Source organism: Dermochelys coriacea, chromosome 7 (genome assembly GCF_009764565.3).
Source record: "Dermochelys coriacea isolate rDerCor1 chromosome 7, rDerCor1.pri.v4, whole genome shotgun sequence".
NCBI lineage: Eukaryota > Metazoa > Chordata > Testudines > Dermochelyidae > Dermochelys > Dermochelys coriacea.
In genome coordinates, this window is record NC_050074.1 from 83,198,750 (window position 1) to 83,217,262 (window position 18,513).

An 18,513-nucleotide genomic window follows, 5' to 3' on the forward strand; every position below is an offset into this window, starting at 1 on the left:
TGTTATGCCGGAGGTCAGACTAGATGATAATAATGGTCACTTCTGACCTTGGAATCTATCATCTGTGACTATCAGTCATGTATTGTGTATTATAAAGCACATTGAGATAGTCTGCCAGTCATACGACCTGGGTTTGCCATGAATCTTTGACAGCTTCTATTTTTCCAGGAAGAACTTTACTGTTTTTTTTTTCTTAATCCAAAATGAATGCCTTTTATAAATAGCTACAAACAGGACTTTCCCACTCCCCAGGTCCTGGCAGGTCACAGCTGCCTCTAAGTTGCCCAAAGTTTCCCTTTTTTACCCTTGTTTTCTTCACTCAGTTTCTCTCTTCTCTTCTTTAGGTAGTTAGAACATTCTTCCCCAAATCACTGATACTCTTCTTTCACTTTTAACTGAGGAAAACTGAGATGCTGTCCCTCCTTTTTGCAGCCAGATCATTCTTCTCTCTGAACACTTGTCTTTCGGTGACTTAAAATCCCATTTCCAAGTCCAGTGAATAAAGTTTACTCCCTTTAAAGAGAAAGTAACTTCTCTAGAGCCATGGACTAAGTATGTTAGTCTTTCTCCAACAATGGCACTCTTTAATATTATTAATCTATCAAAGTAGAACCTCAAATCTGAACATCTCAACTCAAGGAAAGCTGCTCCTCAAATCTGGATGAGGCTGTTGACGCTTAGGCCTATCTCTGCTTTTGAACACAGAAGGTGTCCTGTGCAGTGGAAAAGTTTCCATAGCAGCACATCCATCCTCTGCAGTTAGTGACCAGAGAGAAGGAATGGTGAAGATATTTACTGGGATGGACTCAGGGCATTGGGGAGGGGTATGGCCCAATTACACTGCACGCCAGTGGTTTTTGGCTGGAAGAACTGTCCCTGTGGCAGTGTTTCAGACTGAACCCAAAGGTCTACACTGCAGTTTTATAACCCCACAGCCCAAGCCTTGTGAGCACAAGTCAGCTGACCCAGGCCAGCTGCAGCTGTGCCTCGGGTCTTTTAGCGCAGTATAGACGTACCATAGATGTCTATCATTGCATACAATACATGATTAAATCATAAGAACATTTTGTCTCCATGTCAGTCCCTACTTATTTTAGAAACCAGGTTTGACCAAGCCACTTATTTCTGGGTACAGTACATCAAGCTGCTTCCACATGGAGTTTTTTAGTTTACTTTAGACCTAAACTTTCAAATTCCAATCTGGTCACTAAATCTCATTTGATCCATTCATAAAATCATAAGTACTGGAATTGAAAAAGACCTTGCAGATTATGCAATCTGTCTCGCTCTCCTTGCCCTACCCTTGATATACAATGTGGTCTCCAGTGTATGTTCAGAACCGGGTTAACCAGCCACTATTTTAATATCTCCAGTGACGGTGCTTTCACAACTGACCTCAGGAAACTATTCTGTCCTAATAGTGATCTTACGTCTTACTGTTACATTGTTCCTTTCACTCCAAAGGCACCCTGACCGCTTCATAAACTTGATAAAGTGTGTACATTTTGGGTATAGAGCTGCCACTGAAATGCAGATGCATCTGGGGTGAGATGTGAAAGCTGTTTAAAAAGCACACAGCAATAGACTGGAAAAGGAAATGAACATCACTACCATCAATTCAATTTCACAAAGGAAATTTAGGGAGGCCGAATGTCTTGACCTGAATTAGAGTTTACCCAGGGCTTGAGAGCTAACACCACAGCTCTTACTAAAAGTTTCACAGGATCTTTAATAATCACAAGAGGTTGCAGTTTACCCAAAAAGTATTTTATATTTTATGTGTTTATAATTTTCCTTGCTGAACATCTCATTTTCCCCTTATACTGCACAGCTTTACTCCTAGTTATGCCTCTCTGCATTATTCAGTCCCTAGACTAGGGCAGGTGAAGCTTCAGGACGAACAAGAGTGATCAAATAGAGGGGAGGCAAATGTGTGCTCCCAGGGCATGGGGAGTATGCAGGCATTAGATCAGGTCTCATGTTCCTGTCCAAAGAGACTTATAGTGGTGCCATCTCTTAAGGGGGGGTGGGACACTTCAAAATGGCCTCCTCTCATGAACAAGACAGACCGAGGAGGTTTCTTATCCCAGGTGGGAAAGGCTCTAAGCAATCACAATTTAATCATGGTCTCTATAGAGAATGTGAATATTGATTATTTTAATCTCCTTTCCTTAACTGTCTTTCTTCCTCCTCCTCATTATCTCCTGCAATCACCTCTCTTCTCCCCTCTGCTGATTCACTATCCCCCCTTTTCTTTTCTTCATCTCGCTTTTTGCTCTCTTTTGTCTTCTCACTAACACTTTCACATCTCCCTCTTCCTCTTTCTCTTTCCTTCTTCTGCTTCCTTGCCTTCCAGTTTTTTCCTTTTTAATCTTCCTTTTCTCACACCTTTTCTGCCTCTGTCTCTCTCTGCAGGGAACCCCTGGAGAAGCAGGCATGTCCATCATTGGTCCCCGAGGCCCTCCCGTAAGTGATTTTCTCTCTATTTTTGTATGATGCAGGCTGTGGGTGAGTTACCGAAAAAAGACTAAGGAGGGGTACCAAGTCAGCAGCAGCATTTCCAGAGGAGCAGTAACACTATCTGATGTGGTTTTCCTGTTTGGCCAGATTTGTTTTTAGACAAATATTATTTACTATATATAATGAAATTACAGACCAAATTGCTAGTATTAGTGAGCACCTAGTCTTTAGCAAGGAAACCATATAGGTTATTCCAGTGTTTTTTTCTCCTGTGTTTAAAAGGAAGAGAAATAGTTCCACCTCTTGGCAGCAGGACTGATGCCTTGCTATGAGTACGCCCTTCGCTTTGGGTGAAGCATGGCGTCTTTGGCTGAATGCTCTTTGCAATAAGTCTAGTAGGCAGATGGCATTGCTCTATCCTTACAGTGAAACATGTCTGGGAACATGGCTGGGCAAATGGCTGCTGGAGAAACAAAAATGGGTAATTTAGGAACTTGCTTGAAAAATTCAATTTCTTATCCTAAGACTCAAAGTTTTTGTTGCTCAGCCAGGTTCATCAATGACAAGCATGCTACTGTCAGAATGCTGAGGTTTCTCTTTGAAGAGTTCAATGAGCCCTTCCTCTGCTGCAGTCTTGATGGCTTGTTTTAATTAGGGAGCAGAGAAGAGGCACTTAGAGAGGTATGCTGGGCTGGAGAAGTACAGTATTAGGCCCTGATCCTGCCAGGAGTTTCACGCAAGTGTAGAGATCCCCTCACATGAAGCTCCTAAGAGAACTGGGGCCTTAGTGTCCAAGAAAGAATACAGTCTTAGAGCTTTCATACATCCCAAATTCTAGGTCCTTCTTGAATTGAAGTTCATACTTCTAGCTTTCCCTAACAAATGCAAATGCACGGTGTTATTCAAATTTCTGTTAGATCTTTGTATCCGTATAGAAACTCCAGTTTTCCAATACATTTCCAGTGGTTATTGGCTAGAATTTAGGTTTGTATTGATGGTATTAACTTTGCTGGGGTTCTTTGATCTAACTTCATGCCATGAAAAAGGTTGAAGCACATTTCTCCCGATCCTTCAGGAGCTAAACATGGCTGCCCCTCCAGTGGCACTTTCAAAAAGTGCCTTTCACACAGACTGAAATTAAATGTGAATTTAAACTCCATAGAAAGACAATTGAGTTTAGACAATGTGTATTAGGTAGGACAACAAATATGTGACAAATATTAGCCCAGCTTATTATTTTATCTACATCTTAAATATTATCTACAGCTTATTGCCCAAATAGGTTATTACCACTCTCTTTCTGGCAAGCATCTCAGATCCATCCATTCTGATATACCATTAATTTCCACTGCAGTGTGGCAGAAAAAGATTCAATCCTCCTTCCCCCACATCTGCCCTGGTAACTTCCTTTTTTGATTAGCTTTGTGAGGAGTAGCATCCTTGACCTAGAGAGAGGATGAGGGACATATGACCTTGTTTCACATCTAACTGGTTGAAGTCAAGTGAAAGAGACCTCGGCAGTCTGGACAGTCGGCTACATCTGGCTTTCCAATTATCTTTCCAAAAGTCCTGTGGTAAGTGTTTCTAATAAGAAACAGCTTAGTCTGTTCCCAGCACCACCTGTCCACCACTGTGGGTTTGATAAATGACAAAACCAAACCAGGAAACAAATGCAGATTCTTGGGCTTTTCAGAACTTTATTTTGACGGCTGCAGTTTTCTGAATGGCAGATAGCCTTTTAGGGTCTTGTGCTAAACTGCAGAAGTTGCTTCAGCCAGGATGTTCCCGCTAGGCTGCTATTAGCAGCAATAAGTAGGGCCCTACCAAATTCATGGTCTATTTTGGTCAATTTCACAGTCATAAGATTTAAAAATTGTAAATTTCAGGAAGTCAGCTATTTAAAACTTAAATTTCAGGGTGTTGTAATTGTAGGGGTTCTGACCCAAAAAGGAGTTGTGGGGGGAGGGGTCACAAGGTTATTGTAGGGGGGGTTCTGGTACTGCTACTCTTACTTCTATGCTGCTGCTGGCGGTGGCGCTGCCTTCAGAGTTGGGCAGCCAGAGAACGGCAGTTGCTGGCTGGGAGCCCCGCTCTTAAGACAGTGCCATCACCACCACCAGCACAGCAGTGAGGATGGCATGGTATGGTATTGCCACCCTTCCTTCTGCACTGCTGCCTGCAGAGTTGGGCCCTCAGTCAGCAGCCGCCCCGCTCTGAAGACAGCAGCGCAGAATTAAGGGTGGCATGGCATGGTATGGGGCAGAATTAAGGGTGGCATGGGATGGTATTGCCACCCTTACTCCTGCACTGCTGCTGGCAAGGCGCTGCCTTCAGAGCTGAGCACCCAGCCAACAGCTGCCGCTCTCCGCCCACCCAGCTCTGAAGGCAGCGCGTAAGTAAGGGTGGGAATACCATGACCTAAGTTCCCTGTGAGCTGCACAGCAGCCTATTTAGCACTGTGCAGGTGCTCAGGGAACCCGCCCAGGGACCTGCTGTGGCTGGGGGAGGGGCACCCTTCTCCTGGCCACAACCTAGCCCGGCCTTCAACTATGCTGCGTCCCAGACCTGCCATGGCCGGGGCGCCCCTACCCCATTCTGAACCCAGCCAGGGTGTTACGGTGCAGCTCAGCCCCAGCCGAGGGGTGGTGCAGCATGGTCCAGCTCCAGCCAGAGCCAGGGCAGCCCAGCCCGAACAGCCCAACTCGGACCCAGCCACAGCGGCCAGGCTCGGACCTGAACCCAGGTGGCCTGGGCCTGGACCTGGCAGCTCGGCCTGGAGCTGTCAGGAGCACCCCTCCCTGAACCCAGCCCCAGCCTGGAGCTGCGGGAGGCGGGGGTCTGGGGCACCTGTCCTGTGACCCCAGCCTTGGAGCTGCTGTGGCAGTGGGAGGTGCCTCTCCCCCCAGCCTAGGTGCTTCTGTGGGGGGAGAGCTTGCGGGGGAGTCCTCTCTCCCAGCCATAGCCCCGGAGCACCTTCCTGCGCCCTAAATCCCTCATCCCTGGCCCCACCCCAGAGCCCACACCCCCAGCTGGAGCCCTCATACCCCAACCCTCTGCCTCAGCCCTGAGCCCCCTCCCACACTCCAAACCCCTCCACTCCACCCCCACCACATGAATTTTGTTATGTGCACCGATTTGAAGGTGATGTATTACACATCACCTCCATATTGGTGCACATAACAAAATTAATTCTGCACATGGGTGGGAAAAATTAGAGGGAACACTGACCGTGTCCCCCCTAAAATAACCTTGTGACCCCTGTAACTCCCTTTTGAGTCAGGACCCCAAATTTCAGAAACACTGGTCTTCCCCCTGAAATCTGTATAGTGTAGGGTAAAAGCACACAAAAGATTTCAGGGGGAAGACCAGAGTTCATTGTCTGTGACACTTTTTTTTGGTTGTGAATTTGGTAGGGCTCTAGCAATAAGGAAGGACAATAGTACATCAAGCAGGTTAGGAAAGAAGACCTAATAGACAAAATGTCCCTCCCCACCACCCCAGGGTGAGACACATTGTTCACTCTCAGCGGAGTCTAGGAACAGGAGCTGCTCTCTAGCACTGGAAAGGATGTATTATTGTCCTGATCCTTTTAGCCAACAACAAGGTGTCCTGTTGTTCCTAGCAAAACATTAATCACAACTCTTTATTGAGCTTATGTGCACACTTTTAATTTTCAATGAGAAAGGCCCAGCATAAGCACTTCTAGGAAGTATATTATACATCTCCCAGACTTAGAATAGCAGAGACAGAGGAAAGGAGATTGTTGTTCAGTACTGAGGTGTTTCAGAAGAGTTGTGTTGTGATCCAGATAGAATAGCCAGGGCAGTACAGGTCAGGGTCCATTGACAGTGCTTGTTCTGCCTCCACTATGCTGGGCTCAGAGTGAATCAGTCCCTTAGTTTTCTGAGCACTGAATTAAGCACACAATGGAGTATAAGAATAACAGGCTTGTCCCTTTCCCCCTTTGTCATAAACTGCAGCTCTTAGCTAGTAATCAGCCTGAAGAGTGATGCAGATATCCTGAGAGTTGTAATTGGATAAATCTATCAACAGTCCCAGGGTCAGCCTCATGCTTTTAGCTGCTCTTCAGGCTATCTCTCTCACTCCATCTGTTCTTATGTGACCTCAGTTCTGTGATCTCTCTCTCTCACACACACACACACACACACACACACACACACACACACCTTTTGTCTTGGTGAGGCTAATGCTTACAAAGATGTAAACGGGAGGGCAAGTTCACATCTGCCAATCTCACTGGGGTTTTAACTCAACCCATAAAAAGGTTTCACCCAGCTAATAACAATATTTAAAATGGAGTTTTGTCTATCATGGCCAAAGCTCTTAGAACTCCTATGACTGAAAGCACCCCTGTATACACATCCTACACATTAGTGTAATAATCTTTGTGCAAAATATGCCTTGTGAGGTATCATTTAAAAGCTAATGACATATTGATCATCAGTATTCTTGTGTAATGTATGTGCAAAATGCTTTTTAAGAGTTATGAACATAAGATGAAATTATGACTACAATGTGCTTACCAGACTAGTCTGAGGAGTGGGTAAACTGGTTTCTCAAAGACAAAGGACAAACTGACGCCTCTAGCCAGGTGTCATCAAAGTTGATTGGCAATCACATGTCAAATGGCCCTTCTTTGGCAACAAAATGGGGCAGAAACAGTTGGATCTGCATTTTAGCAAACAACAACATGGAACCTCTTTTACCACAAGACTCCCTGTCTCCTTCCTCCCCGCGGGAATGAACTTTATCTAGGGGTAATCCTCAGGAAAATGTATTTCCAAGGGGGACAGGACTATAAAAGTGAGGAGCAAAAACACACCAGGTTTTCTGTCTCTCTCTCTGCCTGAGAAGACAAAAGAAGCAGCCCTTTGAGTCTGGGGGGAGATCCTGATCAGAGAATTTGATCAGTTCTGTTGCTGGGATATTACCTTGAACCAAGTCTAGCTTATTAAGTTTGAGCTACTAGAAAGAGTTTTATCTTTATTTCTCTTGTAACCTTTTCTGACTTTAATACCTTGTACTTATACCCACTTAAAATCTCTCTCTTTGTAGTTAAATAAATGTGCATTATTTTTAATCTAAACTAATCCAGTGTTGTGTTTAAATTGAACTGTTTGGTAACTCCAGTTAAAGTTGCAAATGGTTGAATATTGACCCTTTACAGGGGCAACGGGTATTTTATATCTGAACTACCCAGGAGCTTGGAAAAACATGTTTTGGGGGAAATTCAGGACTGGGGGTGTCTTGGGGTCACTCTGCAAGTAGTAACCAAGGCTGGTGAAAGCCAGAATGTGGCTGGCATGTTGCTGACAGGCTGCTGGGGTCAGAGTTGCTGGACTAGGGCTGTAGCTATGAACAGATACTCAGGTTATTATTTGCATACTGGTGGGCTGTGCGTGAGTAGCCCAGATTGGGAGCTACAACAGTAAAGCATAGTGAGGCATCTAAGGTTGTGGGTCAGGAGGTGACACAAAGTTGGGAGGTATTGTCAATACAGAGGAGGATCGGAATATCATACAAGAAGATCTGAATGACCTTGTAAACTCGAGTAATAGAAATGGGACGGAATTTAATAGTGCAAAGTGCAAGGGCATGCATTTAGAGACTAACAACAAGAATTTTTGCTATAAGCTGGGGACTTATCAGTTGGAGGTAACAGAGGAGTAGAAAGACCTGGGTGTACTGGCTGATCACAGAATGACTATGAGCTTTCTGATCACAGAATGACTATGATCACAGAATGACTATGAGTGTCATGTGGCCGTGAAAACAGCTAATGCAGTCCTAGGATGCATCAGGTGAGGTATTTCCAGTAGAGACAGGAAAGTGTTAATACCATTATATAAGGTACTAGTGAGATCTCATTTGGAATACTGTGTGGAGTTCTGGTCTCCCATGTTTAAGAAAGATTCATTGAAACTGGAACAGGTGCAGAGAAGGGCTCCTAGGATGATCCAAGCAATGGAAATCCTCTCTTATGAGAAGAGACTCAAAGAGCTTGGTTTGTTTAACCTAACCAAAAGAAGGCTGAGGGGAGATATGATTGCTCTGTATAAATATATCAGAAGGATTAATACCGGGGAGGGAGAGGAGTTATTTAAATTAAGTGCCAATGTGCACACAAAAACAAATGGCTATAAACTAGCCATCAACAAGTTTAGGCTTGAAATTAGGTGAAGGTTTCTAAATATCAGAGGAGTGAAGTTCTGGAACAGCTTTCTAAGGGGAGCAGTGGGGGCAAAAAACCTAACTGGCTTCAAGACTGTATTTGATACGTTTATGGAGGGGCTGGTATGATGGGACTGCCTACAATGGCATGGAGCCCATCAGCAACTGGCATTAGCAAAAATCCCCAGAGACTGGACAATAAATGGGGAGGGCTCTGAGTTACTACAGAGAATTCTTTTCCAGATATCTACTTGGTGGGTCTTACCCACATGCTCAGGGTCTGATTAGCGGTTGGGAAGGAATTTTCCCCTGGGTCAGATTGGCAGAGTGCTGGAGGTTTTTCACCTTCTTCTGTAGCATGGGGCATGGGTCACTTGCAGGTTTAAACTAGTGTAAATGAATGGTAAACAGTGTAACTTGAAGTCTTTAAATCATGATTTCAGGACTTCAGTAACTCAGACAGAAGTTAGGGGTTGTCAAGGTTCCTTCCCCAGTCTGAACTCTAGGGTACAGATGTGGGGACCTGCATGAAAGACCCCCCAAGCTTATTCTTACCAGCTTAGGTTAAAAGCTGCTGCACCAAAGTGTTACACAAAGAACAGGGAAAGAGTCCACTTGGAAATGTCTTTCCCTCCAAAATCCTCCCAAACCTTACACCTGCTTTCCTGGGGAAGGCTTGATAAAAATCCTCACCAATTTGCCTAGGTGAACACAGACCCAAACCCCTGGATCTTAAGAACAATGAAAAAACAATCAGGTTCTTAAAAGAAGAATTTTAATTAAAGAAAAAGTAAAAGAATCACCTCTGTAAAATCAGGATGGTAAATACCTTACAGGGTAATCAGATTCAAAACATAGAGAATCCCTCTAGGCAAAACCTTAAGTTACAAAAAGACACAAAAACAGGAATATACATTCCATTCAGCACAGCTTATTTTATCAGCCATTTAAACAAAACAGAATCTAACGCATATCTAACTAGATTGCTTACTAACTCTTTACAGGAGTTCTGACCTGCATTCTTGCTCTGGTCCCAGCAAAAGCATCACACAGACAGAGAGGACCCTTTGTTCTCTCCCCCCCACCCCCAACAGCTTTGAAAGTATCTTATCTCCACTTTGGTCATTTTGGTTAGGTGCCAGCGAGGTTTTCTTAGCTTCTTAATCCTTTAAAGGTGAAAGGGTTTTTTCTCTGGCCAGGAGGGATTTAAGGTGTTTACCCTTCCCTTTATATTTATGACAGGGGTCTGTTACAGGAGTGGGTGAGAGAGGTTCTGTGGTTTGCAACGTGCAGGAGGCCAGACTAGAGGATCATGATGGTCCCTTCTGACCTTAAAGTCTATGAGACACAGCCCCTTACTGGTCTGTATTGTAGCCCAGAATTTCACAAGTCTGTACTGGCAAAATTCACTTCTTCCACCCCCAAAGTCTGTTGAAAAGATGATTTAATTTCATGGAGAGTTGGTGATAAGTATAAAGGATTACCTAATGCGAAAGATAAATAAGCAAATGCTGGAGGTTGGGGCCACTTTGGAAAGAGGTGGGATGACAAATAGTTTCCAGATTTTCTTTTAGAGGAAAGAGGAGGTTCAAGTTTTCACTTCCATATTTTCTGCCGCTTAACTTCTCTTCAGGCATTCTGGCCAGAAAGAAGCATTGTGCTAATAGTGGCAGAAACAGACAATCCCTATGATTTGGAAATTCCCAGGACTATGTACTTGATATGAACAACATTTGAACAAAAGAAGGAAAAAATGTTTCTTGGAATCTTTAGTTGGTCAACTTTTGCTTTGGTCTGTTATTGTACACGTCAGACTTTAGCCAAGGAGTAAAAGGAAGCAGTTTATAGTTTACAAGAAAGATAGCAGAGGCCAAATTGCACCATTTCTGGATTTCCTCCTTGATTCTTTTCTTAGCACTTCTTGTCTATGGGAGTAGTCCAAAAATTAATCATTTATTAATGGGATCCTCTAAGTTCTCACCCTTTTGGAAATCAGCATTGGGCAGATCATTAAATTTATAGCGTATCTTCTCCTCTGGTCTCAAGCCAACAGATCCAGGTGGTTTTATATGTATCCTGCAAAGCAACTATGACCAAATTCAACTTAGTGAAGTTTTAAAAAAAACAATGTGAATGATTCAGTCATGCTAGCATTCTGAATAACAACATTACTGTTTGGTGCAATTTGAGACATTTTATTGTAGCTGTAGTTCTCTAGAGCTCTGCAAAAGAGATTTTGGGCCCAACTCTACATTGTGCCAAGGCCCCATTATGTCACTCCAGAGGCGTAAGGGCTGTAAAGGGGTGGAAATATTCTCTGTGGAATACCCCAAGGTAAAGGCTCCTTCTACTGCCAAAGGGGCTCTAATCTGGCCCTTTTCCCAGTCCCCAGCATATGTCAGGGGGAGCAAAAGGAGAGAAGAGGCAAGGCTGGGCACTGATGTGCTCTGGCTATTCCCTGCTTCCTATAGTCTATTGGGCTTAATTCCACAATGCTGCACACTGTCTAGTGAGCTAATCCCTTGCTATTGCACAGGACTGTTAACTACAGTGATGGAGGAATTCAAAAAGCACCCAGGCTCACAATTTCCAAAGAGCCCCACCAAAATCATGAATTCTCCCTTATCCTCTGATCCCTGTGCCTCTGCACTCCCTTTTTCTCCCAACCCAGCCAGATCCTTCACCTGACCTCCCAGCTTCTTTTCTCTCATTCTGACCATTCATCCAGCTCCCTAGTCATTCACCTCAACTGCTAAACAGCCCTGAACCTTCATAGATACTCCACTGTGAGGATCGAAGTTCTGGTCATAATCTATGTTCAGTCCCAGCAGTTGTTTCATTCAAATCTTCAATGCTTAGGGACTTCCCTAGGTTAAAAGTGCCCTAGGAGGAATTTCCCTTCCCTATCTCACCCAGCTCAGAACTGGGAAGTCTCAGAAAGCACAAGGTCTGAAGAGAATAGTTAGCCCAGCAGAGAGAATTAGACCTACTGAAATTGCAAAATGGATTTCAGGGGTCAGAGAAGACAAGGGAGGCACAGCATTTACTTCATCAAACTATTTTAATCTAAACGGCTTAATTTCAGGATCAGACTGAACTTTGTTGTTATTCTTTCCAAGATGGCTCACACATCGCTAGCTAAATCAGGATTAAGATATCCTACAAGTCCTATTTATTTAAGGGTATCTGTGCTCTGGCACTTAGTGTTTTGCAAACTAGCAGCCATGAGGCTTTCACCCTCTAATTGTCTGCATGTGGTTGAATCTATGACAAGCAGTCTGACTGTCACTCCATTGAGTAATTTGCCAATACTTGCTGCATTTTGTTTGATTCAGATCTTGCATTGACAATCAGAAACTGACTATTAGAAAAGAAGAGAGGGAAGGGGCTTGTTTACATCACCCATTCACTTTACATACAATCCCTTTTTATTTTGCAGAATCTCTGCTACAAAATTTTCTTTGTGGGTAAAATTAATGAAGTGGGGCAATAATGTAGAGTTTGTCTTGATGATATATACTTGGTGAGCTGCAAGGGTTTGCACATTGCACTACACATCACTCAGTATTAAACACCTCATTTTATGGCCGTGCATGTGGCTATGCAAGGAATTTCCATAAAGAGAGCTTAGGAGCTGGAAAATGCTCCAGAAGGCCAGCGTGTGAGCTAGGAACGCCCATTTAATTACTTTAGAAACTTCAGACAAAGTACTCTGAGTCCAAATTGGATCATCTCCAACACTGTCCTGGCTCCGTACAAAATGAAGCTGTGACTGGAGACTTCCCCTGGCTCCCCAGTAGCCTGCTTTCTTAAAACACACTTGAGTCTTGGGCAACTATACTGAGAACTGCAGTGATATTACACAGAGATCAGGTTGGGGAAAATAACAAATCCTGAGGCCCTACAGAGCAATTCTAGGAAGACATGTTGCACTGCTCTCAGATTTCTTTAAACCTCCCTGTCTCCATTTTATTCTTCTAAGGGACAGCCTGGAACAAGAGGTTTTCCTGGATTTCCGGTAAGTGGAACTGTTAATCTGAGGTACAAGTGTATAATATTGCCAGCTCGTGTCACTAAAGCTAAGTGCCTTTCAGCATTTCCATCCAAAACCATGGACCCAATTTAATGTAATTGAAAAGTTTTTTTCTGTTTCATTACTATTTTCTTTTCTTTTTAATGATGCCTTAAAAAAGAAAGATGCAACACTAAAGGAAATTAAATTTTTAAAAAACCCTAATGTTAAAATACCACAGTTGAAGCCAGATCTGTGCTGTAAAAAACACCCCAAAACCACCAAAATAAAGAAAACAACACCCAGGTAAATGAAATTCCAGCCTTAATGAACGCCAATGTGATATTGTAATAACAAGAGCCCCTGAGATTCATCCTGTTCTGTGCAGTGTGGCTCAGCTATTGACCTTGCTAGACGGAAAGCTCAGGCAGCAGGAGGGGGAGAGGGTAAAAGCATGGCTGGAATTGCTTTTGCAGCACTGTCAGTTACAGCTACTGCCTGAGTGGGCAATGACATGAAAAACAGATTCTGAAGCTGAAGAAATTCCCATTTCAGCCCCACACTTGCTGGCAGGTTGGTCGTACAGCACCGTCCACAGCATCTATTCTGTTCCCAAACTCACTATTCATAATGTATTTTCTGTTAATTTATTCTGATAACTGAACTGCCTTTGTCACACACACCCCTCTGCCAGCCTGCTCAGTTCAGCTGGGGGCTTGGTAGTTTCTATTCAGGAATTTGCTGTGTATAAATTCAGATCTGCGGGCAATTGCCTTGGACAGAAAAAAAAATGCGGAATCTGCAGTCCCCATGCTCATGGAGCACTGGACTCTCTGCCCTGCCTCTCTGAAAGGTGGCCAATAATTGCAAACTATCCTCACTTTAGTAGGAGCAAGGCATTGAGGAGAAGCAGATCTCTCCACGCTTTGATGTCCAATCATAAGGAGAGCAAACTAGCCCAGATCAAGTTAAAAGAAAAATAAAAAACCAAAGCCCAGACCCTCAAAGGTGTTTTAGTGCATGATTCCCATCTTCCCCTTTTATCCTTTCCTTTCCCCTCACTTCTGCCCCTCTCCACGACTTCTCAGTAATCCTGCCAGGGTCCTGAGGACCCCACATTTTTCCTATACAGCCCCCCACACTTGAGCCCTTGCATCAGAGCCAGCATCCTTCACCAAGGACAACTGCAAGGGCCATTCAGAGCCCATCAAGATAGTGCCTTAATTAGCCAGAGGCCACTAGTGACTGAGGAAAGAAATTCCCCCATGGGACTGAGCGATGGGTACATTGGCTCTGCAGCCCACCCAGTGAGAGACCAGGGTAAGAAATCTCTCACATAGCAGTACTCCACTGGGTTAGTCAATTTGCTTTCTTTCTCCTGTGTTCTGCATCTCAAGTCTAAAAGGGTTCATTGTTTAAAGTCACAGCCATATCATTCCTTCACCGTTCTTTCTGCCACATCCTGTGTGATCCATCTGCGTCCCACTGAGTCCCCACCCAGATTTGTGGGGCAAATGCATAAACCACCAATGAACAAGTTTCCAATCAGCTCTCCCTTTTTTTTCAGGGCCCGATTGGTTTGGATGGCAAACCTGTAAGTGAAACATTTCCTTCACAGCTTCTCTCTCCCTGTCCATGTCCCTTTGTCTAATATTTTCTCCTGTCCTCTGAGTCAGGCTGTTAATAGGTTAATTTCTATAAAATTATTTTGCAAAGTGTGTGCATGCCCATATGCATATGAAAGATTATGGGCAGGAGAACACCACCACCAAATCCCCCTGGAGAGTCTTCAGAGCATCAGTAAATCCTAGAAGGTGCCCTGCTGAAGTTACCCTATTCTGGTTACCCTATTGCTTCATCTATGAACTAGCACTTATCCCTGAAGCTTCCCTTTAAACCTAACTGAGCAATTGGAGTTCCCACCTCCAGCAGTGGGAGACAGCTAGAGACAGAGACAAATAGAATGAGTTTCCTAAGCTTCAGATATTATCTCGCTGCAGCCTAGACTAGCTATTAATTGAACATTATGGTTTATTCCTCTCCCACGTTGCAAAAGGTCAGCTAGCACAGCAAAGGATTCTGAAGGCCTTTGTGGCACTCAAACCCTTTTGCGGTGGACTTTGTTGTAAAACAAACAATGTAAATAATGTCTTGCCCCTTTAAAAGGGAAACAGATACTGCAGAGTTTCTCCCAGCCAGAGTCAAGAAACAAGGCATGAGTTGTTTCAGGCAAGTCCAAAAGAAAAGTCTAAATTGTAGATCACTGCAACCAAGTTACAGAAAGAAAGAGAAACCACATTCCTCCACCCAGTGCTCCTGCTAGCACCACACTGCATATTAAGGATCCTACCTCACTACCAGAAACATCCCTCAGCAGTTCCCAGAACCATCCCTCTTATACTCCGCTGGGGGTAATTAATCAATCAGAGCACTGCTACCCTGCACATTACTACATTCCGGGCAGACAGCTGTGCTCTTTCCTCTAGTCTGAAGGAGAGCATTAACCCCTTCCTGCCAACCTCTAAGGAGGATCTAAATACCTCACCACATGTCCATGCTATTCATCAGCAAAGCTTTATTTTCCGTGATTTATACCTGAATGATCAGGAGTGATGATCCACTTGCTGTCAGGCTACATGGACACAACAATATGTCTTCCTTGGTACCAAGAATAAGCAAAATGAAATGACCATCCACAGCAAGGGGATGTGTAAATGCAGTGCTTAGGCCTGATTCTATAATGATAACCCTCTTTTTCCTTTTCAGGGCCATTCTGGACATAAGGGGGAGATGGTAAAAATTACATGTATATCTTTAGGGAGTAGTGGGTTGGTTTGGGGTTGTATTGGTTCTCCACAAGGGCACTAAATAGAGTTTGACTCAAATTAAATGAGCTAACCTCTGCATACTAACCACCCAAATTCCTGCTAAACATACTAACTTTCTAGCTAATATACTAAAATGATAGCAGAAGCTGGGAGGTTTATCTATAATTTTTACATGATGAGTACCTGTATCACCATGTCACAATATCAACTCTATAGTTATGCATGGGAATGTCATTTCCATTATTAAGCCTTAAGTTCGGTTACTAAGTATGTTCTTTAAAAATACTTTGGGAACTGAAATGTTTCATGGTTGGACTCATCTCAGAAGTGAATGTTTATGGAAAGTTTCATAAAAACCCATTTAGCAGATTTTGAGTTTTCTGAACAACAACAAAAAGCACATTTGTCACTGTTAAGATGATTTTTCTTGATAAATCCAAAATGGTTTAATTGTAATGCTATCAACTTGGCATGTACTTTATGGTGTCCTTGTGACTTTGAGATATCTGAAGAACTTTGGTTGTGAAATCACAATGATATAGATGTTTAAAACTAATGTGTATTCATATTAATTTCCTTCATTTTATCAAAATTTCAAATTTTGAAATTTTTGGCCAGTTCTAATTTTCAGAGGTTTCACATGGTTCAGGGAGTTCACTATTCACAAGGTTATTCAAATGAGTAATTTGGAAAACCAGCAATTAGTAATATCCCTGCAGCCAGCAGTCATATCAGCTACATATAGGTAACTGGACACACTTTGGGTTACTCAGTTTTTATTGGTTTTGTTCTTCCAAAAAATATCCATTTTGTTAACTCTACTGCTATTCTGCCTATGTGTGCTTATTCCAGCAAAGTCACTAGTTTCAGTGAGTCGCAGTCCATGTGTTGATATGCAAGACAGAGAACAAAAGCAATGCGGATGTTCTCTCTTACTCTCCACTTAAAGCTAAAGTAAAATCTTATATCCTTCCCTTCCTTTTCTCCCTAGAATCTGTCAAAATAGTACAAGCCAGAGCCCCACCAAGCTCCTGCTTGACCTGATGTGAAGGCCAGCAATTACTGATTTAACACTACTTTGCAAATGAATTGTCTTTCTCTGTCCCCTTACTGTTCAAATAGCTTTCATTAATATACCGCATATCATTGTTTGCACCAGAGAGAAGCTGCCTGCTTAAGGTGCTAAAAATTTTGTATTTAATTTAATCCATTAGAATCAATATCCAGTCATGCAGGATGCTTCCTGAGTATTCCTAAACATCAAATTGAGGAAACAGAGAGTTAAAATGGGCCTGACTTACACAGGATGCTCCCATTGGCTTCTGTAGTTAGAACCAATCTTTCTGTAGGGCTAAACGCTGCGCTTTGAGGGCACACATATGATTCTCAATTAAGCAAATGAAAATTTTATGAGGGAATTCAGGCACAGAATTTGGCTTTTAATTTATTCAGGAGTGAAGCTGCAAGGTGCTGAGCAACTGCAGAGAGACACTAACTAACCTCAGTTCCTATGGAAATGAACAGAGGGTGCCCAACACATACATAGAATTAGGCCTTAAAAAAGAAAAACTATAGGTGAAGCTGAACCCACTGGTGAGCATATGTTAGAGGTCCCCTCCTGTGCTGTGCCGTGCCGTGCCATGCCACAGAGGATATTGTTACAACCCCTCCTTAGAGAATTTTAGCAGCTCATGCTTTTAGTTCTGAGGCCCCTGATTCAATCCCTGGTGTGTCAGCCAAGATGACAGCCATCAGATAAGTGGGGGCTCATCTGGGGAGTCTCAGATGCTCAGGATGAGCATCATTTGCGCAGATGAAATATGTAACCCTCTGGTGCGTCTGTATTACTGGTGCCGCTCTGTGCTGATCCACAGAGAATATAAGTTGCTCCAGTATCAACTCATGCTTTTGGTTCCAGAGGTCCCTGCTTCAGTCTCCAGTATGTCAGCCAACTGGGCGGCTGTCATATAACTACTTAATTTTTCACTCTCCTGTTGGCATCCCCATTCAGTAAAGCTGCAGGACTTGTGCATCTTCGCTCCTCTAGTGTAAGAAACGCTGCAAAGGGAACTGAGATCTACCATAGAACATTTTGGCTAAAGACTTTTTAAAAAGCCACATTTCCATCTGAGTACATGCCACATGTTAAGATGTTTAATATTCCTGTCATTGACTATATAAGCATATATATAACTCACAACAATGTATTTTTAAAGGGTGTTGCTGGTCCCAAGGGACAGCCGGTAAGTGCTGTACTTATCACCTTCTTGTAAATCTACCTTCTTTTGGCACTTTTCCCCTAATAGGCACAGTGCTCTTTAATTAATTTTTTTATTGTTTTCCTTTCACAGGGACCTCCAGGACAAAAAGGAGAAAAGGTAATTTTAATGGGAGCTGGGTTTATAATGACATTTAAAAGGCAGGGAAATGATTGAGTGATTCATCTTGGTGCTCCATAGCCTTCAGCTACGGCTTTCAGAGCAAATTAAGTCAGTTCACAAAACAGACAAGATTTTTCTAGTTGTGGGCTCATCCTGTGGACATCTAAAAATCAAGCTGTGTTCCCCCTGCTTCATACATCAATTCCTGTCATGACCAATGCCAAAGATTATGGACTGAGAACTCCTCTAGAAATGCTGTTGATAATGCCTGAGGCTGAATGGAATACAACCTGCTCTTCTATAGCTAAAGAGTTTAGGATAAAAACTTCTTTTCTTTACTAAATTCTGCAGCTCTGACTCAGAATAGAGATAGGAAGCCAATGTGAGCTATACCAAAGTGCCTTTTTTGACCATACTCATAATTTTAACTGAGGCTAAAATGTTTTCCACATGGTCACATTGTAATCAGAACAGATACATTTTAAAGCATGAAGGAGAGTCAAAAGCAGCAATGGATAAGGAGCAACATGAGACCTAGGCACTTTGATGAGGTTTTGTTTATTTTTTCCTAAATTGTTTTAAGAAAAAGACCTTGACACTAATAACAAAAGACAGTGTTTCCAAAACTAGAAGCCAAAAG

The 18,513-nt window shown here is 43.0% G+C and overlaps 1 protein-coding gene across 8 annotated transcripts in view; it reads left to right on the forward strand.

The window, feature by feature from the left end:
• COL13A1 (collagen type XIII alpha 1 chain) overlaps positions 1 to 18,513 on the forward strand; it is a 171,649-nt gene that overhangs the window by 76,501 nt on the left and 76,635 nt on the right. For all 8 annotated transcript variants that reach the window (XM_043518959.1, XM_043518958.1, XM_043518960.1 and 5 more), the window contains 6 exons: positions 2,416 to 2,466; positions 12,635 to 12,670; positions 14,232 to 14,258; positions 15,431 to 15,457; positions 17,709 to 17,735; positions 17,844 to 17,870. In XM_043518959.1, the coding sequence (XP_043374894.1) occupies positions 2,416 to 2,466; positions 12,635 to 12,670; positions 14,232 to 14,258; positions 15,431 to 15,457; positions 17,709 to 17,735; positions 17,844 to 17,870 (195 nt within the window). The remainder of the gene's footprint in view (positions 1 to 2,415; positions 2,467 to 12,634; positions 12,671 to 14,231; positions 14,259 to 15,430; positions 15,458 to 17,708; positions 17,736 to 17,843; positions 17,871 to 18,513) is intronic.